Genomic DNA, 27236 nt, shown 5'->3' with positions numbered 1-27236 from the left:
TTTGTAACTTCCTAAAAACATCGATAGACAGGTGAAATTATTACCTAGGTGTAAGATGGCTTAACAAATTAGTAGATATACATAACAAACTATAAGTTAAAATAGCAACAATAGCTGCAGATTATATAGCAAAAGTAGCCTAGCTTAACGTGAAATAGTTAGCTAGCAATACTTAGCTAAATATAATGGAAATACGATAGAATTGGTAATAATTAGCAATACATTCCTATTGTCTTCTGCTTATTCAAAATTGTGTCATAGTGGTGTTGAAATAATCAAGGTCTTCAGGTTTTTCTTTTTATATATACAAAATTATGTTATAAAGGTAAATAAATGAGTTAGTAATAAGTAATAAATATAAAGGAAGCGATTTGATAAACTGAAAGGCATTATAGAGGTCACGAATATTAGTGTCCTGTAATAACAATAGATTCATGCTAGTTGACTGAGTAAGCAGAGAGAAAAGTGCAGGGGAGCTCAGTTTTATTTTAGCTGTCGGGATGTCTGGGTAGGTATCTGTCAGAAATATAACTCCACAGGTTATGACATACAGGCTGAAGGGTGAGGGCTACTCACCAGAGGAGACACCATCCAAGAATACCAGAGATATGGACAAAGACAAGCTGAACATGAACCTGCAGGCCATGGTCTGAAGAATTTGCTTCAAAGAGCAAGAAATCAACGTATAAAGAGGAAAAGGTCAGTGTATATCCGTAATGCACAGTTTTTTGTTTTTGTTTTTATGAAATCTATGAACTTGTAGTCTTTGCATAGTTTTTGTATACATGTGATGCACATGCAAGGTCGTCTAGTCAGGCTTGGCAAGATAGGTTATTATGGAGTTTAGCCTTTAGCCTAAAATAAAACATTTACAAAGTGGTCTTGTAAAGTTTAGTTACATAGGGACATGCAGCTATTTTTTTTGTCACAATGCACACAAAATCATGCAACTGGCTTTGATTAGAGACCATTTGTTGAGTACTGGTCAGGCTGGTTCAGCACCATGGACAGATTCAGCAAATTTCAGAGTGAGCAATTATCAGTGGAATAATGATAATTGGCAAAGAAAGGTCTGTTGTCGCTAATGTGGATTGTGAAATGGTCATCAGTACAGCTTGAAATGCAGATGGAGCTAGAGATCGAGATCGAGATGTTTCATTGTAATGGTTACGAGCAAAACCCACATAACTGCCAAATTCACGTACAATGAGTCTAAAACCTGGACATTAATTGTTTTTTACAGGTTCTAAATGTTATGTTAACAGTGTATGTAGTTTTGATTGGACTGGGTGTTTCTTACAAAAAAATCCTCTTAGACATGCTTCTGCCTTTGCATTTTTATGTACACAGACTTCTTCCTTTGACTTATTGATCAAAGAATTCAGTCTTTTTGAAACATGACTGCTTGAGTTTTTCCAGTGATAATTTAAGTTGTAAAGTTTGGTGTTTCTCATTCTTTGTGAACAGAGAGGACAGAAGGTATCAAATCAGCTGTAAAGGGTACAGAAGGGTGGTCCATTATCACTGAGAAACCAAAGTAATACAACGTTTCATGGCCAGAGATGAAATAGTTGTTTTACATGTGACGCACACCGATAGAGACAGGGTGGTGATGAAGCAGAGGCCCTCCTGGTTACACTGCGTCTCCTTAAAAACAAAAATCTCCCGGCGTAGCTTCGGCTCCAAGCTGATGTGCTATAGGGAGCTGAGGTCACTGGTTCATCCGTCAGAGAGGCTCCTCGCTGATGGATGGCACTCAGAGCAACGCGCGCCCAATCCGCTGTAGCCCTAACCGCCGAGAAAAGGCCTTTGCAGGCAGAGAAATAAATAAATAAACAGCAACATCAAAGGGATGTTCAAAAGAAAAACAAAGCCTGCACACGTTCGTTTGCAAACACACACACAGAGGCGCACATTGGCTCTCTCGCACGCATCCGGCGAGAGAGAAAAGGGAGGCGGAGGGAAAAAATACAAAGGAGTGAAAGCGTACACATAGTTTACTCTCCGATGACACTCGGCTTGAAGAAAATCCAGACAAAACAAGGCAGAGTGGCGAAAATTGGAGCGTTTGATGGTTCGATATTCATTCTGAACAGACTCAAAAACAAATATCACGGCAAAAACTATATACAGATTCACATTTGTTTGTTTGTTTAAAAAGAAATCTACAAACACCCTCAGAGATCTTTATTTCAAGTCTTTTGGTATCTCACTGTGGGGATTAACTGACACCTTCACATACTGGACATCCAGCTGAGGTTCAGCAGTCATCAGTAAATCTATACGTGTTATGCGTAGTCTAAAAAACCTTTTTAGACATTCTTCAAATAGCTATTAAAGAACATGTTTCTTATCCAGGAATCCCACGAAAAGATCATTTGATCCTAGTAACATGTGATCTCTGTGAAGCCTGATATTGTAGCTCTTTCCACCATACCATATGGATGAATTTTTCCAGGATTTCACAAGTGTGGTTAGCACTGCAAAATGACGTCAATGTCAAGTGTCGAAAACTGTAGTTCCTCAAATTGCCACTTGAGGCTTGCTACACAAGTGAGTTACTCTCCATAGACTCCCATGCTAAAATGCTCACTTTACAGCAGGACTGAGAATATTTACAGCTAGTAGAAAAACGAGGTGTTGAATCCTTTTTTAAAACGCTTAAAGTTTGTTTGCTTTGGCAGCTGAAATTAGTTTGATCAGAATCAGAATCCTTGAGAAAATGATGTGGTCACAATTGCTCCAAGACAATAAAAAAGTAACTCACTAAACTAAATTAAACATATTACAAAGTTACAAAATATAACAAAATAGCACTAATATATACAAATAGCTCAATTATAAGTATCCCAATATATAACACTAATGGTTAAAATTGAAGTGCAAGGATGTGCAAATATTATGGGTGTGCAGCTGTTACAGTGCATATTGTACATTAGATGGAGGAATTACCACAAGCAGGAATGATTTCTTGTTTTGTTCAGCAATGCATTTTGGTAATAGGCTAGCAAACAACCTGTTTGCTGTATTGTGGTGAGGTTTACAGTAATTGTACAGAACTTGCTCTGGACTTCATGTTAGGTTGTATCAAATGTTGCTGACATCAGTTTATACTGTTCGAGTCACTCACTGAATTCCACTTCTTATACCAACTTTATAGTGTCTGGCCATGGAGCTGATGTAACGTTGCTTATATCTTGCTGAATTCAATGTGAGAGTAGCAGCACAGACCAGCCAATCACAGCTGGTAGAAAAATATACTGGAACTCAAAAAACAAATTATTTTGCGTCTTACTTCTAAGTATTTCTTCACCCCACGCTCCACCTGCCAAGTCCCACTTTAACCCTTGCCAGTGGCTGAAAGTAACATTTGCTTGACAGTAACATAAAACAGACTATCGTCTGGTATATCCTTTAAGCGAGAACGAAATATCTGCCATTTGTTGAGTCCCAGTTAGGACAGTCTCCAGTTGCTCCAATGGTACTGCCGTCATGTATCCGGCAGCTCACACAGAATGTGAACAATGTAAGAGCCTTTTGTTTGAATGTGTCAAATAATCTACTTGCACTCTGTTTCTGGACAGAAATCTGTCTGCTGGGATTATAGAAGAGCACCAAGAGGTCAGAAAGGAGGCAACAAAACTCCCCCCAAAAGTTGAAGAATCCTGTATGAGGTAACTTAAAGCAATCATTCAAAAACAAGTTTGAATTCGGGAACTTTTACCCCTTGAAGAGTCTTAGGATGCTTTTAAACATGTGGCTACTTATTGTATTCCAACTCAAAAAATGCATCGTGATACCGGTTAACACATTTTCTTTCACTTCTTTCCTTTTGAAGACACGCTCAAAAATGATAACATTTACATTTATGGCAGTCATCACAGATGCACCGTGTTCTTCTTTGTCTCCTTCAACCGATTCCTGTGAACTGGAGCTAAATGTTATTGTTTCCAAGATCGTGGATATTGGCAACCGGGAACCTCAGCAGATTGTGAGTGCTTTGGTTGGTTAGGGAGCCTTGCTTGCATGGCCTTGAGTTAGTCAGCATGGGCTCATCCCATGAAATATTGAGGAAGCTGGAAGGGCTGGGCTGGGGCCTCACGTTGGGTGTATGTGTGTGTGTATGTGTGTGTGTGTGAGTGTTTTTGTGTGATGGGGAATGCCTGACGGTGGAAATAGTGGATGTTGTGTCAGCTCCCCCAAACCAAAACAAACACCTATACCCCCCCTCCCCCCAGTGCACTCCTAAAATCAGAAAAGTGGATTGCAATATATCTTCCATTGAAAATATACCATTCTCTCTCTTGTTTTCGCACCCGACTCCCCCCTCCTGCTCACCCCTCTCTCTCCTTTCTGTCTTACACCAGCCTGACTCTCCTCCTAGATTTAATCTCATCCTTATTCCTCTACCCTTAATCTTTTTCTTTCTTTACATCTCCATTTCCTTCCAAATCAGCACCTCTCATCTTTCAGATTATTCTCCTTCACTTTCTGCTCTTGCTCTTTCTCTCTGTTTTCCAATCAGCCCACAGAGTTGCTGCTGTGTGTGTGTGTGTTTGTGTGTGTGAGTGTGTGTGTCTAGTCAGTCAGTGAGCTGAGCTACTGTACAGACAGTTTAGTACAGTTGAAAGAGCACATCAGACTTCTGCCCTGCTCTCTCTGAGGGCTGATAATATGGGCCCTTCTTACCTGTTAGGAGCTAGTGAGCCGCTGCTCCTCCCTTTAAATGAACTTCAGAGGGGGAATCAGATTGACAGGAACACAGAGAGGGCTGCCTCGTTTGACTGGCGGTCCTGTCAAGGTGAACCCAAGGTGCTGTCTCGGGCCCCGTATTGCTTTCCACAAGGCTGCCCTGGTGAGCTGATTGGGTCTTAATGGTGCAGTAATGACCCAAACAAGCTCACTCCATCTCGGCCAAGGGCGCGCTATTGCAACCCATTTTGGAAACTTAAAGGTCTAAGCCAGCTAATTTGGCAAGTTAACATCAGTTGAGCTTCCCTATTAATCTTTGTTTCAAAGTATGTGAGAGAAATATAAGGCGAGAGTAGTAAGTGTTTGAGAAACCATTAAGAGTGCGTGGTCTCGTTTTTCTCCCCGACAGATTCTGCATAGTAATAAAGGCGAGGGGAAGCCTCTCTTTAAGCCTCAGCACCTTAATAGCCTGTATGATGACACTTTATCTATAGTTTGTGCATATAATCACCAAACTAAAGGGGGCGACCTCAGGGCGTGGGTTCACCCGCTGACATTTGACATCTTTATAATTAACTGGGAAGGTCTAATCTCTGCCTTCAAATGACGCGTGGCCGCATTCCATTTAATATGCTTATAAGCACTATGTATTATTCAAATATGCTGATGAGGCTCCGTTACAAAACAGACTTTTTGACACAGGTTTTTCTCTCCCGTCGTGGTGGGGTACGGGGCCACTAATGGACGTGCAGGGATCGGAGAGCAACAGCCCTTCTGAAATTTTCATTCCCTGAGAAAGACGACAAAGTTTTCTCCTAAATCCTCTTTGTCTTACGCTCCTGTTTGAATTTAAGGAACTCCGGAATAACAGAAGCTAAATGAATGCTTTTCAAGGTGCAAACAAACCAAAAAGCTCTTAAAGCGAATTCTTTCTCGTAGTATAAGACCTCATTAGTATTAGGACAGGGGCTGCTTGTGTGGCTTTCTCTGAAGAGTTTTAATAGTTTTAATAGTTTTGGCCAGAGATGTTTGGAAGAATCAGCCATCTTTAGACCGAGGGAACCAGCAGAGCTTTTTATGGATGCGGGCTCTAACAGGGCTGGAAGAAAGAGCCTCTTATGTTCACTTTTGGCTTGAGTTACTTTTGAGAGGTTGGTGGTCGCTGGGTCAGAGGCTTCAGTGAGCCGGTAACCACTACACGAAGCCCTCAGTCCTCACCGGAGCTTTTCGGCTGCAGCAGAGCCTCACCGCATTCCCAGCCTTCCATCCTCTCATTTTAAGGAAAGGAAGGGAGCTAGAAATCACCGAGCAGCGTATCTTAAGACGCTATCAATGTTTTTGCCTTTTCTTTCACCAATCCATATTCATGAAGCTCTTAGAAATTAAAAAATCAATACTAGACCACAATTAGACTGTGCTGAGGTCATGCGGTCTTGTTTTTTGGAAATCATACAAGCAACCACGGAGCAGCTACTATAAAAACAATGGAAAATTATTTTAATGAATGCATTATGATACAAGGTCATTACAAACTAGAATATTAATTGCATCTTTTGTCTTTTGAAACCACGTTTTTTGCACTAAACGTTGGCGATCTGCAAATCTAAGTGTTCTTATGATGTTTATGAAGTCTTTTAACTTTAAAATCATGGTAGATTTGGAGTAATTAAGAAAATGAGGCAAACTACTTTTTTCATTAATTTCACTATTATGTTGTCTGAAGCAAATATACAGTCCCTGGATGAGGCAAGTGCAACCTCTTTTTAACTGCATATCATTTTAATACGCTGGTCTTCTCAGCAGGAGAAGAACGAGGCTGTGTTATTTATATAACATAGGGGGCATTCTTCATACTTTCCTCTGCTTAATTGTTCGCATTGTCTTCAAAAAATCTAACATCCGAAAATGTGAAAAAGCAGTTTTCTTAAAAACAAACAAACAACCCCCCCCCCCCCCCCCCCCCCCAAAAAAAAGCAAAAAAATCAAACAACGTCTGGTGCATATGCCCTCTGTTTCAGGTTTATCCCCAGCCCGCTGTTTGGTTGTTACAGGGTTGATATTGAACAGCATTGAATCACCTTTTTTTTTTTGTTCCTTAAAGGTTTGTAAAAATTTGTAAATGAGTTCTTGCATTTGTTGAAGGCATATTTTCTCCCTGGTGCCCATGGGTGTAGGGTGTGTGTGTGTGTGTGTGGTGGTGGTGGTGGTGGGGGGTTATTGAGTGTGCTGTTGTTGATCCTGGGCTGTGAATCCTTCCCTGCCCTCTCCTCTGCCTGGAGCCTGCCCCCAGCCTCTCCACAACCTCCCACCGAGCTCCCTCCGTGTCGGGCTTCAGCTCCGACTTTTCCGTCTACGCGGCTCACCATCGCATCTCCCGCTTTCCCGTCTCGTGTCCCTTTAAACGAAACTGTTTTCGCTCTTCTTTCTGATTCTCGTGTTGCTTGTGCACCTGAGTTTTACAACCCTCAAACTAGTCCCTTTTAGAGACCCTCGCAGGTGTTTTTAACCTGCCTTCAGCCCACGTGTACACTTTACCTGCCTGGGTCTCTTTCAGAAGCGACTAAACAACAAAATGCTTAAAGCTTAATTTGACTTTAGGTTTATGTAACAGCTGCTGTGTTAATTGGAGACACACAGTGTTGCAAATCCAATGTTTCTTTAACTCGTTGGTAAGAAAATCAGACCTTTGGAGTTACACAGCTGTAGAAAGTTAACAACTGAGCACTTTTGAGTGGATGATAAAGAGTTGGCCTGGTCGTAAAATACCAAGCGACAAAGTATATGTGGTTTTTTTTTTTTGCTTGTTTGCTTGGTGCTGAAGTCCCACCAAGAGCACACAAAAAAGTCACCACAAAAACCATAAAATACCATAAAAGAAGCTTTCGTTAGCTTTAGAAAGAGCCAGATGAACTGTAAGAACACTGTCAAACTACAGTACTGTGCTGTAACGGCTATCAGGCTTATAAGTATAATGCTGTTTAGCTGCTAGATTCCCAACTGGAATATTATCACATTTTCACAAATGCCTTGTTTGATGATTTTAATTTGAACATTTGCATTTACATGACTTCGTTTATGAGACCCCATTACTGCTGTTGTAGGCCGTGACGTTGGAGGAAGGGTACACCAATTTTAATCTCAATCGTGATTTTTGGCTTCTCAAAATTAAGTGAGCATGATTTAGTAATACTGGCTAACGTAGTTGAGACAGACAGTCTGATGTGCTCACATTTACACCTATAGGTAGTTTTAAATCACCATTTAACTGATATCTTTGGACTCTGAGAAACCAAAGTGCTAACCACTGTACCACAACGCAGCCATTTCTAGATGTCTGTGTAGGTTCTCAGGCATCCAGGTTGTGTTGGTCTTAGGAGCCTGAAAAAAGAAGACAACTGGACTTCTTTACGTTTGTGAAAATGCTTCAACCCTCATCCAAGAGGCTTCTTCAGTTCTAAAACAAAAAGCGGCGACCCCTTGGACTCTCCAACCCCTACTGGGGGTTAAATACCTGGGACCCACCATCTTTTGTTTTGGATCTGAAGAAGCTTCTTGGATGAGCATTGAAGCATTTCACAAATTTCAAGCTCCTAATATTTTTAAAAGATAAATGTTCTTTTTCATAATTTAACTCAGGGGTGTCAAACATAAAGCCTTGGGGCCAGAATTGGCCAGCCAAAGACTCTAATACACCCCATTGGATGGCTTTGGATTTTGCATTTGCATTTTCTTGTCATGTAGAAAATACTCAACATACTGTTGAAATTGCTCTTCTTTTTCTTATATTAAGGCATCTCACTGGTTAAATGTGTAGCTAAACCTTGTTACACTGACAGAAATTGGAATTTCACTGGTCCGGACCATATAAAATCAAAGTGCGTTGTATGTGGCCTGCATTATTAAAAGACTTTAACATACCAGTTTTAAATGTTATCAGCACACTCGTGTTTTCTTATGTTTTTGTCTGAATGCTTTCATGTTTTATGGAAAGGCTTATAGAAGGCATAATTCTCATTATCTACCCATGATTATATATCCCATAGTATATAACATGAGCCAAGCCTCGTGCCAAAGGTGCAGTATAGACATGAACAGCGTGTATGAGAATTTTATTAAAAAGTTCCAGACAGAAAATGATGCTCTGCACAAATATGCGTGGGATACACATAACATCTTGTGCATCTGTTCAGAGTGCATGTCCGCCAACGATTCTCTTTGCAGACACATTAAAAAAAAACAAAAAACCAGTGAAGGCAACGGGCCTGTTGGCAGCCATATTGGCTGAGTGATTTATTACTTTTCTCACATCCACCTGTTGTTTTTCATGGGGCCTAATTAGAAGCCTGCTGTGTGTGTCATATTGTAACGTCAGTCAAACAAGCATGGAGGCAGTTGTGCAAAATTTGCTTACGCCCAAAATAAACAAGGTAAGAAATATTTGCCGTCTTCAGCCATTTGAGGACAAAGTCCCAAAATGCTTCAGATATTTTAGCATATTAGAACTGTTTTCATTTATTTCTTTATTTATTAGGTGAGGAATATTAAAGGCTTATCTCGCTTTTTAATGTCCTAAATATATCAAGAAAGATATTTCCCTCTTTTTTCCCCTCTTTTCTGCCACTGTCCTCTCTCTCAAACAACCCATCTTTATCGCTTCGACACATCTCTCTTTCCTCTCCTTCTCTCCTTCTCTCCTTCCCTAGGCCCTGCAGATTGTCACTGTTATTTACCAAATATAGTCTGACAAAGAAGAAGTGGGATTTTTTACTGATTGAAGATCAAAGTAGCAAAGTCTCCTCCTCGAAGCCCGCCCCTTCTATTAGCCGCCCTTAAGAACAGAGGAAAACATCAATTTCTCGCACATCAATGGCGGCTTCATAATCAATTGAAAAAGACACTTGTATGGGGATGCAAATCTTATCTTTGTCTTATTAGAGCTTTTAGAAGATGCATGTCGGGATTTAATGTTATGAAATAAAAGGGGGTCGCTTTTTTTAATCTAAAGATGCAGAGGCGTTAGTAATGGTCGAAATCAAAGCCCAGAGACTGTGGTAATTACTGGAGGAGTTTGGCTATCCTTATTAATATTGATCAAATATTACTGTGATCTGATCTCTGGGCTTATGATGAATTTGGAAGGTGGTTAACGAGCACAAAGAGGAACGTGGCAAAGCAACAACGAACAGATGTCCATTTTCTTCTGGTTGGGATTATGTCTCTTTTTAAAGTAAAATTATTTTCACTCACATTTTTCTCTTATTCCTGTATTCCTCCATTTTGCCTTAAGTCGCAACAAGGTGATGCACGCTCAGGCTGGTTTGAAAACTGGAAAAAGACAGTTGTGTCAAAGGGAATTCAAGGTTGCTTTTTCATTGACCTGATGATGATGTGCAGAGCTTTCAAATGGCCCTAAATAAGCTGATGTCCTCTAGGCAAACGGGATGCACAAAACACACTGATTCATCCACCAAGAATGCTGCAGATGATCACAGAATGTTAAAAGATCCTCATTTTGAAGTGTAAATAAGGCCGGCTCAAAAGTGTTGCCGGTAAGGGCACAATTTCTACAAAATATATCCCAATTCTAGTAAGCTTTTTTTTCACGTTAAGTCATACTTAAATGAAAACCAAAGGCATGATTTCATGCCCTGGAATATACATTGTAGATCACAGGGGATTGTGAAAGGTGGAAAATTCATTAATGTTTATTTCATTTAAATTCATATATCGAAATCCTCCAGCTATGAACACATAAACAAAAGAGTGAGGGGGCTTTGGAGCCACCCATGTGGAAAGCATTGATTGCTGCTTGCTTGAAGCCTTCAGGAGTCTATTGGACATAAAACTTGAGGCCAATTGATTTTTCTGCATTAATTTCTCAATTAGGATCTTCGAAGAAGACCACGAGGGCTGCAGCCAAAACACTCCAGTTGAGGCTAAAGCATGAAGCTTTGGGGCCTTATTGTTGTGAATGTGTGTTTGTGTTTGTGTGTGTGTGTGTGTTGGCACTGTATCTAATGTACCTACCACAGAACTATCTGTGTGATTATGAAGGATTGTGGGATCAATTTTCAGGAAAAATGAATACCTGAGAGGTAATCAATATTTGAACCAACTGTGCCCTCAAACTTCATACACTCACATCCCTCCATCACAGTCAAACATTAAAACAAAAGACCGACAGACCTTTAAGAGCAGCTGTGAGCGTACAGTATGTGTCATGTTGACAACAAAGAGCATTTAAACAAAGAGAAGAATTACACAGCTAAATATGTACTTTGGTATATTTGGTTGCCCTTGTTTCTTTTTTACCTTCTGTCATCTGCAAAATAACAACTGTTGAATGGGGGTCTTAACAATCAGGGATTTAGTTAAACATCCCTGTTTGACTAATGCAGTGAGGTCATGATAAGTTAAAAAGAAAAGAGATGCAGAATGTGAGTGTTTTTCTAAGTGCACTTGTTTTCTTTACAATTGGCTTTAGAGGTTTAGATTTTACTTAAATGTGTTAAAAACTTAGAACCAGATTAGTCCCTGCTTTAACTCTCAACTCTCAGTACTGTACTTTGAAGCATAGTACTGTGGACAAGTCTTGAGCTGCTCCTCATTTCTTTATATTTTGCTAAGAAAATGGGAAATACATGCAGGGATTTGCTGAAATGTGTAAATACAGTATATAAAAGAAAAACAGTTTGTACAGTTCTAACAAGCTTGAAAATCAATATTGGTATGACCACCTTTATTCTTCAGCACAGCTTGAACTCTCTTAGGCAAACTTTCTTCTAATTTCTTTTCTTCAGTCTTCAGGAATAGTTCTCCAGACTTCTTAAGGATATTCAAAGCTCTTCTTTGGATGTTGGCTGTCTTTAGTTCTGTTTTCTGTCTGCTTCAGTTATGTTAAGGTTCGAGGCCAATCCATGACTCTTAGTGTTCCACAGTGTGTTTTTCTATGCAGCTATGCTTTTCTGCTTTTACTGTGTTTGGGATCATTGTCATGCTGAAAAATGAAGCTGGTGTCAATCAAAAACTTTTAGGATGGTACATACATGGTAGATTATAAGGTCAAAGCAAAAGCATCTGTGTTCACAATTCTATCAAATTCGACAAGATTCCCAACACTTTTCTTTAGACATTCAGTTTTCTGGCCCTCTTAGGAGATTTCCAGTGACCTTGTACATATTGAGAATGATTTGACCTAATCACTCCATAAGACCTATTACCACTGATTTTCAGTCCCCCTCTTGTGTAATTTGGCATAACTCAGCTTTTCCTCCCTTTTTCTCTTCCTCAAGAAAAGCTTTATGACAGCCACCTTCCACTGAGACCATTACTAATGAGGCTTTGGAGAGTAGTAGATGGACGCAAGGGTAACATGCATTTCTCAGGTCCTATGTCAGGTCTTTGGTCCATTTTCTCTTCAAATTTTGCACAACATGTCAGATAATATTTTCATGGACCGGCCTTTAAGGTGTCGCGATTCTCAGAAGATCCAAAATCAAATGATACGACCAAGACAAAAACTGTGTTTTTTTGTAAATATAATAATAAATACAAATTCACTGTGTAATTGTGTAACTTTATTAGCAGCATTCTTCTGAAATGCGCCAACAACGCTGAGAGTGACATCCTCCCCTCTGGCCCTTAACACTCTCTGGTCACTATGGTAATGCGTAGATATTTCTTTCAAAATAAGACACACAACTACAACACGAGAATAGACCCAGGGAAACCGAGTTAACGATAAAAACCCTGAAAACCATAAATTTCACACCCGTGGCTCAACTCTCACAGCCTGGTACCAAGTGACTCACGAACCGGTACTGGTCCGTGGCCCGGGGGTTGGGGACCGCTGATCTAAATTATAATTATAAATTATATAAATTATATAAATTATAATTATTGTGTCAAGGTTAAATGGCTAAACAAAATAACATCTGTCTGAAATTGATCAGGTACAAGGACTGGACTAATATGAGTGAAAAGCAGCCAATGTCCAAAGAAAAAGTTTGGAAAACTTTAAGAAAGCCTGGAGAACTACGGAGAAAGTCTGGCTCCTTATATGCAAGATATTGTATAAAAAAAACTGAATGGGTGATTCATGACTTTTGCACAGTACTGTATGTGTAATCTATATTAAGATATTTTATGACAGCGTGGTGGTGCAGTGGTTAGCGCTGCCACCTCAAATTAAAACGGTTTCTTGATTTGAACCTGCTGGACAGCTGGGGGGCTCTCTGTGTGGAGCTGGTGGCTGCATGGTTTTTCCTCAGGCGCTTCGGTTCCTCAGGTGTAACCTGTCTCCGACGGCTGGGATAGGATCCAGCTGCCCTACGACTCTAGCTGGATAAGCAGTTAAAAAAATGAGACTTTAATGCAATTTTATGAAAGTTTACTTTACAAAATATACATGACAACAATAATTTCTAGAGACAAACGCAATATATGGTAATGATCAGTTTATTAAGTCAAAATATTAACATTATAATATGGAAAACCACTGAAAACTTTGCATAATGAGTGCTTTTACTTTAATTGCTTGTGATTTTTAATACAGGATTAAAAAAAATAGTTTGACATTATGCTACTTAGTAATGACCTAAATACTTAATGCAGTTGTCTGGCTTATGTCTTTAGGAACAGGCATACATAATATAAGGCTCTAAAGTGTTATTTAGGTGTATAAGATTTAAATTAAAAGAATGATTCTTATAAGTTAGACTATCACTGAAGTCAAGATAAAGAGAAGAGTTAAATCTTTTATTTGCAATTTACACACATACACTGGGTCTGGAAACACAGGAACTTGGAGTCGGAGTCAAATAAATACAGATGTATATATACAAGTATAAAACAAAGGACACACTGAGGTAAAGTAAGGTGTATTATTTAACAGATAAAGATACGAAAAACAACATGTCAAGTAGTTTCAGGTAAGAATCTGGAGGAATGAGATGTAAAATGTGTGTTCCAGTGTTAGATAGGACACAAAGGAGTCCAGTGTAATTACATAGAGACTAGTTAAAATAGTAATGGTTTGTACAAAAGCTTCCCACCCTCTACTTATCATTACTCACAGTTTTAAACAGTCTAATAAAGACTGGATTTTAGCGCATATATTTTACAAAGCAAATGCAACCTCAAGTAAACAAAAGAGGTTTGTATACACGACAAACAGATTTTGGCTCAGATCTACATGATATTCTTGCGGTTCTCTTGTTTTGTGTGTGTAGATACCGAGAGCAACATGTGACCACCAAGATATGAGCCTTCGCATCAGCTATAACCTGCTCACAACTTAACCTTGGATGATGTTTAGCTTTCTTTTGACTTGTATTGCACAAAGAACGCAGACTGATGTCTCATTAAGCGGCTCATCTTCCACTCTGTTAATGAAAACATAGCCAAATGAACACGCCGCGGCTCTGATTTATACCGAGAGGCGACTCATTTCACACAAGGTCACGTCTCCATTGTCTCGCTCGTTAATAACTGCGCACGTTAAAGATGCAATGGGTTCTCTGTACTCAAGCTTTTTCCAAGAATTTATAGCATTGAAAGAAAACCCGTCGCTTCTTCATAACTCGGCAAATGAGCAGTAATGTCAAGTTCAAATAGGCGCTCTTTATGTTTGAAATAACATCTCAAATTCCTCTCTGTGGGTTGGTTTACCGCAAAGACGTTTAGATAATGTGCTACCAAAACTTTGTCTTCAATGAGCATAAGTCCCTTGGATATAAAAATAGCATGCATACACAAGACAACAAAAGTTTGCTGAAAACTCGCACGCAGTCACACAAAGGCACCTGTTTCCATCATTTACATAACACCCCAAAAAGGTCAACTTGCCCTTACTGTGATTTTAATTAACGTCCCATTGTCAGGAACATGAAGAAGGCACAGTTCCCTCTTTTTCCTCCTCTTACAATAAGGCCCTCTGCTTCCTGTTTGAGGAAGCACCTTCTATGAGACTCTCCCTCTCTTAACCAAGAATCAGAAAGAGTTTCTCCTCATTAAAAGTGCAGAGATGTCAACGGTCCTGCTTACAATACCATTAAAGAAGAGGGAGTCCTGGTTTTCTTCAGAGGGATAAAGCAGGACTCAGCAGGGAGATACTTTCTCCACATTTGTCCTCTTTTACTTTTTCTGTAGTGGTGGAAAAACATGAAGGTCATAGGTTAAATTTGTTGTCTGACTTTTGCTTTAGCAGCTCGCCAGCTGACAAGGTGAACACCTCAAATTCATCAGGATTTTGCCGCCTGAGTGCTTATGTGCATCGTTGCAGGGAGGGCCGTGCTTTTAAGAAGAATGCCAGTGGGCTTTACCCATCTGTGATTCCTTTATGCAGACTGTCAGTGATTTCTGTGTGACAAAGGCTACTACATGTTTGCTTCGCATTACATATAAACTGAATTCACAGAAGATCCATTAGGAAACACATGAATGACATGAGTCACCTGAATCAGCCTATAAACATTTTCTTCGGCTACCTAAAGCCAGTCTGAAAGTATTACTTAACCACCAACCGATTGGCTCAAACACCACTGACCTTTAAGTAACATTTACCAGCCAGCAGTGGCTTGGCTTGCTCCTCCCTGTAAGATGCTGCTCTGATGGACAGGTGAACAGTGTGTGCGTGTGCATGTGAATGTGCGTGTGTGCAGCACAGTACATAAGTTAGCTCGTCTCCCAGGTGGATTCCATGTTTAAAGAGTTCAGGCCCTGCCTCAGACCTTGATTAATGGCTATCTCGTCCATTTCTGAAAATCGCTCGGCTGTTTGTTTTGGAGGCAACAGGAGACAGCTCACGTAGCTGGCCTAATATAGTTCCCATGATGCTGGCTGCGCGGATGAGTTCTGGAGACGCTAGCTCCTGCTTGAGTCCGGTTCCTCCAGTAATATGAAAAGCAGTGTGTCTACATTCATCACACGTGTCCAGTCTGTTTGCAAGCTAACTCCTCATCCAATTTTTTTTTTGCTGGCAAAATTAAAAATGAAACTTCGCATCCTCAGGTTTGACCTGTTCTGATAATTGATTCACAAACTTTTAACCTAATGAGACGCTCACCGAGCTGTTTCTTTTATTACTCTCGTGGGGGTAATATTGATTTGGATGAGTGCAGAGTCACAGGCAAATTCATTATGCTATTATTCTTATTCTGTGCTGTCATCACTGAGATTTGTAATGTGGGTTATAAACACAGACAGAAATTGAATGCATTAAAAAACAAAACATTGTGCTTTTTATACTAATATGTTCCTGCAAAACACGTCCCTGAGACATCAGTGACCTTCAGTGAGCAGACGCACTGGATTTCTATTTCTACATTGATAACAGGTCCTCTCTGTGAAAAAGACATAACCCTCAGCCCTTAAAGCTTTGGTCAATATAACTCTCTGAGCATTTTCCTTCTTAAATTAATTTCTGAAGGATTTATGAATGGAATTCCTGTATACAAAGCTTTTTTTTTTCTCAAATAAATTGTCCTATTGTGTCAAATGATTACAGTGCTGAGGGGCAAGGGAGTGGAGAAACTCCTTTTGTACATTTACAATAAGAGTGAAAATAAATAAATAAATATATAAATGTATATATCGACTGTATATACATTGTGCACATGAAATGACTTCATTTTCAAGAAAGCGGCTCTTTTCTCATCATTTGCCACGTTTTGATGTATAGAATATAAACCCCCCCAATCCATCCAGTGAGTAATTAAAAGACACAGAAATGCTTAGACAACAGCCATGCACTCAATCTGGCGAGCACAATGAGAGGAAGAGTGTTCAAGAAAGCGGGCTCAACCATTTGCACACAAATGCAAGCGCAAACTACATATTTGTTGTGTGATTTGGCTTTTAGCCTAAAATAATATACAGCATTAGACATGGTTTTCATAATCAGGTAAAACAGACATCTATTTCTCCATCCTGTCCATTCTTTAAAAAGAAAAAAAAAACCCCAATGAGGACTATTAGTATAGATGTAATTACGGCTAACTGCAGTATTATCCCGGTGATAGAATTCATGTGAGCCAAATGCCAAAAAAATGCTCCGCAGCATCTTTCTCAACAATAGAGGAAATTTGCAAATGCACATGAAGTTAAATGTTAAGTCTGGCTTATTAACAAGTAAACAAACCTCGTCGCAGGAATAAATAAGTTACCATAAAACAGCCCGCTTTTTTGTGCAGGAAAAAAAAGGAGGAAAATGTCCAGCGTTAATATGTTAATCAGCAACGAGAGACCTTTTAGTGGCAACGCAGATGCATGATGGGAAATTAACCGTTTGACAACGCAGAGCATGTTCGCTGCATGTTGCTCGAAAGCAGGCGACTATTTGCTGTGATGTCTGAGGATTCGAGGACTCTGAATCTTTTTAACCCTCCTCCTGTTGTGTTTTTAAGACTGGGAACAGCTGTAGACAAACGCGTACCTGTGAACACAAAACCTATGGGATATTTTTGTCTGTGCAGGCTGTACATAAACCAGTACAGCCTAAACACATGTCAGTTTTTATTTGTGCAGCTTCTATTTGCTTTACACAAACCTGAAGCATACGTGCAGGGTGGTAGTGGGGATTGAGAAGAATTATGAGATTATAGTAAACAGTAACTCCTCTTCATGAAAGCTCTTTTCACCAAAGACTGTTTGGACTGGGTAGGCCATTTAATTATTCAAGCCACTATTTGAAAGCAAAGGAGCAAATTAAAAGCAAAATGTGGACTACTACGTAAAAAGCTTCTTGTGTGTGTGTTGCAAATATTGCTGCATGCATATATATTGCAAAGCAATGTCGTGTTTTGTTCCTGTAAAGCAAAAGCAAAATGATCAAAGCATGCATTATATACCTTTAATTTGACATTTAATTATATTAAATGTGTGTGAGGGAACATTAGTGTGATTAAATCTGGGCCAAGTTTCATTTCCAAAAGTGCCAGTTCAAAAAAAAAAAAAGAAAAGAAAAAAGGTCAGAGTGCGATCATGTGATCAGGCACAGGTGATGCTTCTGACTTCCTCCACGCGCTCAGCCAAAGGAGGATGAGGCAGTCTGCGTCTGTACTGAACGACAACCACAAGGATGCAGAGGTGAAGATGCCGGTAACAAAATAAATAACAGCGACAGACACTGAGTGTGCTCCCGCTCCATCATTCAAGGCAGCGGCGGCAGCAGCATAGCCTATCATTATGATATTAAAGGGTCCTGTAGATTAGAATCACCAGGGCGGCATCAGAGGCAGGTGTCCCCACGGCATGCATGATAACATGCTGCCAGCCCCCGGTAAACTCTCAGGTACCTGCTGAGGCAATCCGGGGAGAGGCCAGCTTGGATCTCCTCTGCTTTGGTCTGGTCTGTGTGGGCTCGGGTTTGGAGGGCCCCGAGCGGCAGGGTGCCTCTTCTTCTTCCACCGGCTGCCTAAACACAGACACACTGGATGAGAACCAGAGACGGCAATGCCTTCCCCTTTTCCTCCTTGCCCCCTAACACTGCTGGCTGGGCTGCAGCCAGCTAACACAATCACAGCTTTCACTGCATCCAGATAAGGCACATCAGTGATCACCGAGCGGAATCGTCTGCTTTCATGGTGCTGCCTGGTCTAGGTGAGTCAGGCAGGCAGATTCACAGCACAGTGGTGCTACGCTGTGCACATAATTCCCCATCAGTTCTGTTTGACAACACTGCTGAGAACAGATACAGAGGAATTAGCGTCATAATATTTGTTTTTATGCGTCTTAGAGCGTGATGACATGAAACAATATTTTTTTAATCAGCAATTCTGTGGCTTGTTTTTTTTTTTTTTTTGATCTCACACTCTTTTATTTTTGCCTGAAAGGAGCCATGTTGCAACAGAGTGTAAGTGTCACCTGGATGTATGATGCAGTTCTGTTTCTTGCAGCTATATTTAAAAAAATTTTTTGTGCATGTGTGTGTGTGTTTGTGTGATTACTCCATCATATATTGGCTGTAAGAGAAAATGCATTTCCTGCCTGATGAGGTTCACCTCCCCCCTCCTACTCATTTACCAATATGCACATATATAGATATATATGTATATCTATATATTTATATATATATTTATATATATATATATATATATATATTATATATATATATATATATATATATATATATATATATATATATATATATATATATATAATAGAATATAATTTATTTTGTTATTTAACGCATACCCTTAATGAGTCAATTTTATTTAGAGAAAACTGATAAACATTTTTCTCTTTTTTTAAAAACATTTTTTATAATAATTTTATGCAATGGCTTTTAGATGATAAAATCTATAAAATATAAAAAAAATATGTATATTGTCAAATTATAAGCAGTTCTCTCAACTTTCTTCCTAATATATGCATATGTGTAGTCTGCAGTATCATATAGCTGTCTGTGGTTGATTTTCTGCTAAATAAAACACAGAATTGGAGCATCTAAATCTGCATCAGTTGTTTGTGTCCAGCCTGGGTGCTAAAAGAGAAGAGAGAGAGAGAAAAAATAAATAAATATATGTAGTCAGTCTGTGCTGCCAGTGAGGAATTCAGGTTAGTCCCAAAGGACATCACACCTGTCAAGAAAGCAGGATGCAATAACACCATCCATCCCAAAAAATAGATCTGAGGAAACATTATCTAATATGATGAAAAATAGATCTAAGGACCTGACAAAGCAGATAAAATAGGAAAACAAGGTCGGAGTAATAGCTTTTATTCTGCCTTGATGGGCCTCTAGTAGTTAGTATGCAAACTAAGGACAGATCCAAAAGTAGGTTAGAGAATCTGAATGTGAAAGGATAGGATTGGGGGGGATAAAAAAATAAAACTTTAATTTCAGCTATGATCTTAACTTTATTTGGCCCTAGTGTGGCAGACTGGTCGGGAACAGAGGAGTCAAACTGGTTGCAAACAGCCTGAGGAAGTACCCTCTTTTCATTTTTTTTTTCATTTTTCCTTCCTCCCCCCTCTGGGAGACCGCCCATATGTGCGTTTAATCCACATTTGCAAGCAACTCCTATCTTCCTCCTATTTTACCATCACTGTCCTGCTCCCAAACTGCCTTTTTCCTCCTCACATGCTTTTTTCACCGCAGTCGTCCGCCGGCTTCCTCCAGCCTCCATCTCTCACTCTCTCTCTCTCTCTCCCCTCCCTCCCTCTCTCTCTCCTTTTTTTTCCTCCTATTTATGAAAACGTCACTTCAAGTCCCTCCCTGTTTGAATCTCATTAGTTTCTTGTGTGTTTCTCCCTGTCAATAATCCTGAATCCAGACTCTCTCTATTTCCATCCCTCTCTATCTGTCAATCAGCGCCGCCTTTGAACTGAAAACCACTCCGACCAACTTCAACTCACTCAATCCGAGCGGCTCGGCTCCTTCTCCGGCTTCCTTTTTCTGCCAAGATTCCCTTCTTTTTTAGTTTTGTACCAACCGCCAGAGCTTTGGAAAACGCCAATACAGACCCCAAACTTAAACTCGGACTTTTCTAGATCACCGAGATCAAGGTTTTTTTTTAAAAAACTTTTTTTTTGGTTTTTTGTGCCCCCTTGTCTCTTAAAAAAAAAAGAAAAGAGAAAAGATTTTTGCTCGGGAAAAATGCCGCAGCTCAACGGCGGTGGAGGGGACGATCTGGGCGCAAACGATGAAATGATTTCCTTCAAAGACGAAGGGGAGCAGGAAGAGAAAATTTCGGAGAACTCCTCGGCAGAAAGGGATTTAGCAGATGTCAAATCTTCTCTTGTAAACGAGTCGGAAACAAATCAGAACAGCTCGTCGGATTCAGAGGTGAGTTCAGTCTGTTTCTTCGCATGTTAGAGAAAAAAAAATCGGGGATCGATCGTCCCCCCGGCGCTGTTTTTAAGTTTAGGGGCCTACATTTACTAACACTGTATAGCGGGTGGACTTGGAAAGAAAGTTAACTATCGCCCTTCACCGTCCGCTGTGCTAACTTTAACGCAATCCTTGTGTTTCATTGCATTTCAAGGCGGAAAGACGGCCTGCGCCTAGATCTGAAACTTTCAGAGACAAAACAAGGGAAAGTTTAGAGGAGGGTGAGTTTCTGCTTTATTGTTCACTCTTGTTTTTTATTTTATTTCTACCTACAACATGACATTATGTGTGCCTGTGCCTCCGCCTTTTATTATGCAATTGCAATTTTTTTGCAAAAAAAAAAAAAAAAGTTCTCAAGGCCACTTTATAAAAAAAGTTTTCTTCTTTCCCACAACCCCCTCTTCCCCCCCTCGCCATGTTAGCTGCGAAAAGGCAAGATGGAGGGCTGTTCAAGAGCCCACCGTACCCGGGCTATCCATTTATAATGATCCCCGATCTCACAAGCCCCTACCTTCCCAATGGATCACTTTCTCCAACAGCACGCACAGTAAGTTCATTTATTTACAGCTTGTATGTGCACACACACTCGTCACACACACACACACACACACACACACACACTGACTCCCCGGGTTAGGCGCCGAGGCAAAGGCAGACGCGGAGTGTTGTCACACTGAAGTGCAGCCGATAAAAATGCAGAGCCAAGTTTTGCAAACTCCCCGTGAAGTGTACAGTACAATGGCATGCATGCGTGCATGCGTGCCCGCACGCGGCTCCCAGCCCGTTTGCCCTGGTCAGAAGCTAGCATGCTAACAGTGCTAAAGAGCTGCAAGTGGGTTAAAATAAAAGGAGAAAAGGAAAAACAGAAATAAGTAGGTTATTGTTATATGTCAGCTTTACGTGCACGGCATTTTTACCAGTATTTTTTTTAGCAACTTTTAAATCAAATGCACAAGCCCCTGTGAAAATTTCATTCTCCTTGTTATAATTTAATAATGATTATGACATTATTATTGTTGTTATTATCATTATTACTACTAAGGGTCTGCGTATTCTCCTGGCTTACAAGTGCATGTTTTTACTCTCCTGAATAATGCAGTTGGCTTGTGTTTGCACGGCCTCATCAAAAATGCCCTTTTTTCTTAATGCAACACCATGCATGAGCATTCAGGCCTTTATATAGCAGCTTTTCTGACACACTGTAAGCAGGGGAAAGCAGTGTAAAACCACACAAATAAAATCAATATGCAAATTGGGTTGTTTTTTTTTACAGAGTGATTTGCATGTGTCAAAACCTGTAAAGACACTATGTAAAAGATGCATGCGTGATAGCTTTCCCCCCTCTGAAACATCAAGCAGTGCATTTTTTTCTTTTTAATTTAATTTTTTGCTTTTTCTAATTATTCTTTCAAATGCGTGTTTATATATATACATATACAGACATATATATATATATATATATTTATATATGTTTGTATGTATGGTGTGATTTACTGATAGGAATTGTGCGAGACTGTGCTGTTTTGCATGTGCACTGCCTTTGCTCCCAGCGAGGAATCCATGGCAAACATGTGCCATGCAGTAAACCCATATTTATAAATAAATTCATGTTATTTATTTAAACACAATCAGCCATGCTGTAATTATGCCCACTTACTCATTTGCTCAGCACCTCGCCGGTCCCACTGGGCGATGGCAATCCTTAAGCAGCATAATTTTCTCAACCATGGGTGTTTTTTGTTTTTTTTCCTTTTTCTTTGCCCCCCTATTTTAAACGGTTGCAATTACAAGTCTGCGCTTTAGGACCTGTCATCTCATTTTACAAGGTTAAGGCAAAGACCAGGCATTAGGAAATGTGACCCTCCAACACCCCCCCTGCCCCCGCCGCCACCACCACCACCTCAGCTCTGCCTAACGAAACTGATATTTGTTACCTCTTTTTTTTTGTGTTCTCCGCACACCTTGGAAATCAACGCACATCTGACACACAATGCCTTCTTTTGTGTTTGACACAAATTCTGCTTTTGAGTTCAACATGATCACCCATGGTTTCACATGAAATATTTCTTTTGCTGCTTACACAGGTTCTCTCTTTGCGTGCGTGCTCCCTTTGCACATAGGAGAACATTTTGCCATTCATTCTCTCTTAGTCAGCCAGCCTTCTTAACGCTGCTGGCTGGTATGTGGAATTAGTCACTCATTATTCTCATCCGCACTGACACAAACACACATTCACAACAACACGCATGATTTGAAGTGAAGCACTTCCTTGTTTCGATGGCAGAGTTTTGTAGTTTGCTGTCACACGCTACTGTGTGTGGAGCGCTCATTTCCTTGTGCTTATGCAGCAGTTAGAAAAGCAGTAAATTGTGTGGTATGGCTGGAGGATGCTGCGGCGAGACCGTATTGACCTTTACCCTCTTAATGATGCCCTTGAAATACTATTCTCGGACATAATTGAGGAAAGGAAAGATTTTTAATTTTTTTTTTAAATATATGCTCCCAGATTTATTTATTTATCTGTTGTTTTCCTCTCTGTGCCGCTTTCCCTTATTTAAGGAAAAGTCATTACAAAATCTAAAAGAAGGAGGTGCTCGTTTGCAGATGATTCGGAAACCTTTATTACAGCTTAACCTACTGATGCACCTGGACGTGGTTCTTGACTTATGGTGGTCTTCCTACTGTACTGCCTCGGCCCCCTCTTGTCTGCAGCGCGCTGTGTGTCCAGCCATTAGCGCTTTGAAGTCAGCGGTCGCTGTAATATAAATCTATTAGACTTAAAGCTGGCATAAATAATTCACCTGGACATTGATTAGCTGTCTTGCTCCCTAACATGTCATGTAAGGCACTGAATATGACTGCTAGTATCATTAGAATGAGACTTTCTCCTTCATGGCATGAAAGGCTTTGATTCTCGCTGCTTTTACCTTCGCCTTTTCTTTTTCTCCACTCGGTTTTGGTGATGCTGCGATGCTGGTTTTTCCTTTTGCCTTTTTAAAAATTATTTAAATGAATACAATTGATTGGAAGTCTTACAGGCTAAATTCTGATGGGTTTAAATGTTTCCCATCAGCTGGCGGTGATTCTGATCTCCCTGGACGTCTTAACTTGCTTCACTTATTTAGTGTTTGCATGACTTAAGGAGGGGGAAAAAAAGATTTCTTGCATGTGGCTATTACGATCGTTTGTCTGACCTCTGGGAGTCATAACCAGTGAAAATTTGTTTTTCCTACCACCTAAGCCCAAGGAGGCTCACAATTTAGTATCATTTAGCAATTTGACATGACGCTGTGCCCGGGCTTTAAAAGCCTTCCTGCCCTCGTCTCCTCCTCTCCTTTCCCTGCCGTCTCCCTCCTCCCTAAACCTCACACAAAGGCCTACTGGATCACTCGGTGCAGGTTGAATTGCAGAAGTGGCCTGGCTAGTTCACCCTGGGTTTTCTATCTCCTTTCCCCCTGTTCCCTTTGCTCTCTTCCTTTCTTCCTCACTACCTTTTGTTTCCTGCCAATGCTAACACTAGGCTTTTTAAAAAAAGGCGGCGGGTTAACTCCCGGTGCTGTGGGCTAACATCTACACCTCAACAGGTCTGTGGATGCAGAGGCTGAGGGAGGGAGAATGGGATCTGGGCGGCCAGCTCCCCTGCATCGGGGCTGCTGGGCCGTAAATCCACTGGCTTTATTTACTGCCTCGCGGACTTATGAATGTTAAGATATTTGACGCCACCCCTGGCCCCATAATTCTCCAGGCCTGGAGACTTTTGGCGGAGGTTTTGAGTTTCGACGTATAATTACGAGCAGTTTAAAAAAGAACGAGAAAGTGCACGGGGTGGGGAGCAAAACGGGGGATGAAGACACAACACTGTGCATCCAATACTGTGTTTAGAGTGGGAAGGGAGGAAAATAAGAAAGACGCTCCGAGAACCCGTGATGATTCTACTACAGGGCGGTGAAAAGGCTTTGTGTGGTTGAAACAATAGTTTTCTCCCCTTTTTTTCCTCTTTTGTTTCATTCGTCTAGTCACGCCAGGACTGCTCATGTTGCCGCACATTCACCTATTTTTTAATAAAAAAACCCATAAATCTACTTTGATACGGGGGCCGACTCGGTCTTTTGTCTTTTTTTATTTTATTTTTAAGGAAGAAATAATGGAGGATTTTCTGGTGAGATTATTATAATCAACACCCATAAGTGCACACCACCTCCTTTGTGCTCACGTGCACACATTGCTGTAGCCTGTTATCTGTTATAAATGACACAGACAGTATCTTTCCTAAACATGGCAGCAGCATAAGCATAACAATGGTATATCATATGGATTATGTGTGTTCGCCTGTTGTAAAATGGATTTTATTTTTTTTTGGCCGTGACAAGGGGGAAGATAGTTTAATGCGGATTTAAGGGATAGGGCCCACACCTTATCAAATTGGCTTTACATGTTAATAGGGCCTAATTGGTGTCCGTGGGGGGTTTGGTGGCACGACGTGGCCGCATTTTGTGCCTCAAGCTGCAGAATGCACTCCGAATTTAGTTGGAAGGTTGCGCTCCTTTTGTCTTGCAAATCACTTTTGTTTACAAAGTATGGCGGAAGCGGCTCCCGCTCGCTCTCTCACTCACTCTCCCCCATCTCTCTCTTCCTCTTCTGCATCTACTCCCTCTTTTCCTCTCACTCGCTCTCCGCTGCTTCTCTCATCCTAGGCAAGGAGAGGGGGAAAAGAAAAAAGGTCCTTATTTTTCTTCGACTCAATAAACACTCATAAAAAAAAAAAAGTACAATCTGCTTTGGATTTGAGGAGTTAAGTTAGAGAAAAGGTGGAGGCGGGGGTGGCTGGGAAGCAAAGTTTGGCACCATTAAACTAAAATTGGGGTCTGCTAGACATTAGCGGTGCACAGCACATTCTCAGAGCTTAATTAGTCCGAACTGTAATTGTTCATGGTCTGCCAATAGGAGTAATGCTCAGAAAAAGTGGAGTTGCACTAAATCGGCCCGGGGTTTTTAAAACAATAAATCACTCGCATATTTGTGCCGTGATTCAAATGGAGGCTCGACCTCTCCCATCTCGACATGTGGTAAATTGTAAAGTCAATGAATCGCAGATGTAGGGGTGGGGTGGGGGGATTGGTGGTGGTGCTGAGGACTCAGAAAGAAAGCGAGAGAGAGGGAGTACAGTAAGGTTTTGTTAGTGCCTGGTGAATGAATGGAAAAGATTTGTGCAGTAAATATTTACCTTTTTATATATAAAATATATAAAAAAAATTCTCCCTGCTAGCGGGGCTTAATTGTCTAATGCTGATGATGTTGGCAGGCTGAGCCGTGTGAGAGCTTACGCGCTCGTCGATCTGTCACTCCGCTTGAAACACCACAGAGGCAGGAGGAAAAAAAAATCAGTCAGTTTGTGGGGTGTGTTTCTAATCAGATTTTAAACTAGTGCGAAGGGAGTAGTGGTTCCCTGGTGGCAGTGTGAGCTGGGTTTGGGTGTAGCAGCTGCAGTAAAGTCTGGTTTGGAGCTGAACCTTTTTTTTTTTAAAATTAAATCATCGACTTTATTGCTTTTAATGTAATAACAGCTAATCTGAGGCCTAATTTTGCCTTCGATGTGACATATCATTATGTCTCGGTTCAATCTGGATATATATATGTATATGTTTATTTTTGCTTTTTATTCTTAAAAGTGAATTAATCCATTTATCCTAGTTTCCGTCAGTGAGCCACCAACACTCTGCTTTTCTGTGTCTGAGCAAAGAAAAAAAAAAGGCATTAGTTAAGCAGCTGTGCACTGGGGTCCCTCTTACCCCAGCCCCCTGGTGTAACCCCCTTCCTCTCCCAGTTTACCCCCACCCATCCAGCCCCACCTCTTTCTCCAGTGCATTTCTATAGAGCTGAACACAAAGATACTACTGTACATCTGGAATGAAACTTGTGTCATCTGTTTAAATATAGGCTAGCTCCACTCTTGGCCCACAGGGATTGGGGCTCCCTCAAACATGGAAATTAAATTATTGTGTGTGTGTGTCCATGTAGCCACACTTAAAATCTCTTATCTGTGTATGTTACCTTATTTTAGCTCAATGTCTTGCACATCCACAGCATTGTGGGAAGTTCATGCTTAATATCAAAAGCAGTGTGGAGATATATGCTTGGGAAGCCAATATTTTCCCATTTTACTTCTTCCTCTTACAAAAATATTTGCACTGTTGGAATATGTTAACAACAATATACGCCAAGTTCCTTTTAAAAAAAAAAAAAGCAAAGAAAAAACAAAAAAACTTTACGGTCTCTTTATGGATTTTAAATTACTGAAGAGCAGCAGGGTACAAATGCAGGTGTTCCTAGGATGGAATGAACTTGTGAACTTATATGGAAGTGGCGATAAGATAATTAAAAGTGGTTGCTGGAAATTTTCTTGGCAGCGTTACTTTGCTGCATCCAGCAAAAGAAGATAAGGTTAAATGACTATTGATCGCATCTTTTTAGATATGAAGGTTATGGGTAGGGCTAGGATTAGATGCTTTCAAGAGATGATTACCTAGAATTGGTATTTTTATTTTTTCTATTTTTTAAAGGCGTCGTAATTACAAAAAACACTGGAAATGTCACTTTTTAACTGGATGCTGTGTATGTGCATCTAGAAGGAAGCCACAGATTGTTTGTCATATTCCTTTTCCTCTAAGTTCATTCATAATGGGACCAGAGTGCTCCAGTAGTCAAATGAGTT

General features: G+C 40.4%; 1 protein-coding gene across 16 annotated transcripts in view; it reads left to right on the top strand.

Moving 5' to 3' along the window:
* The first annotated feature begins 569 nt into the window (after positions 1-569).
* tcf7l2 (transcription factor 7 like 2) overlaps positions 570-27236 on the top strand; it is a 109760-nt gene continuing 83093 nt past the window's right edge. For 5 of the 16 annotated variants that reach the window (XM_087844696.1, XM_087844692.1, XM_006791163.3 and 2 more), the window contains exons 1-3: positions 19771-20479; positions 20679-20745; positions 20947-21071. In XM_087844696.1, the coding sequence (XP_087700822.1) occupies positions 20291-20479; positions 20679-20745; positions 20947-21071 (381 nt within the window). In that variant the 5' untranslated portion in view covers positions 19771-20290. Of the gene's footprint in view, positions 700-3584; positions 3675-19769; positions 20480-20678; positions 20746-20946; positions 21072-27236 lie in introns of those variants that run through there. The other 11 variants (XM_006791168.3, XM_035907860.2, XM_006791164.3 and 8 more) reach the window with 5 other exon arrangements.

This window comes from Neolamprologus brichardi, chromosome 8 (genome assembly GCF_056152115.1).
Source record: "Neolamprologus brichardi isolate AB-2024 chromosome 8, ASM5615211v1, whole genome shotgun sequence".
NCBI lineage: Eukaryota > Metazoa > Chordata > Actinopteri > Cichliformes > Cichlidae > Neolamprologus > Neolamprologus brichardi.
The sequence above is the reverse complement of the archived record's forward strand: the minus strand, read 5'-3'. Positions and strand labels throughout refer to the sequence as shown.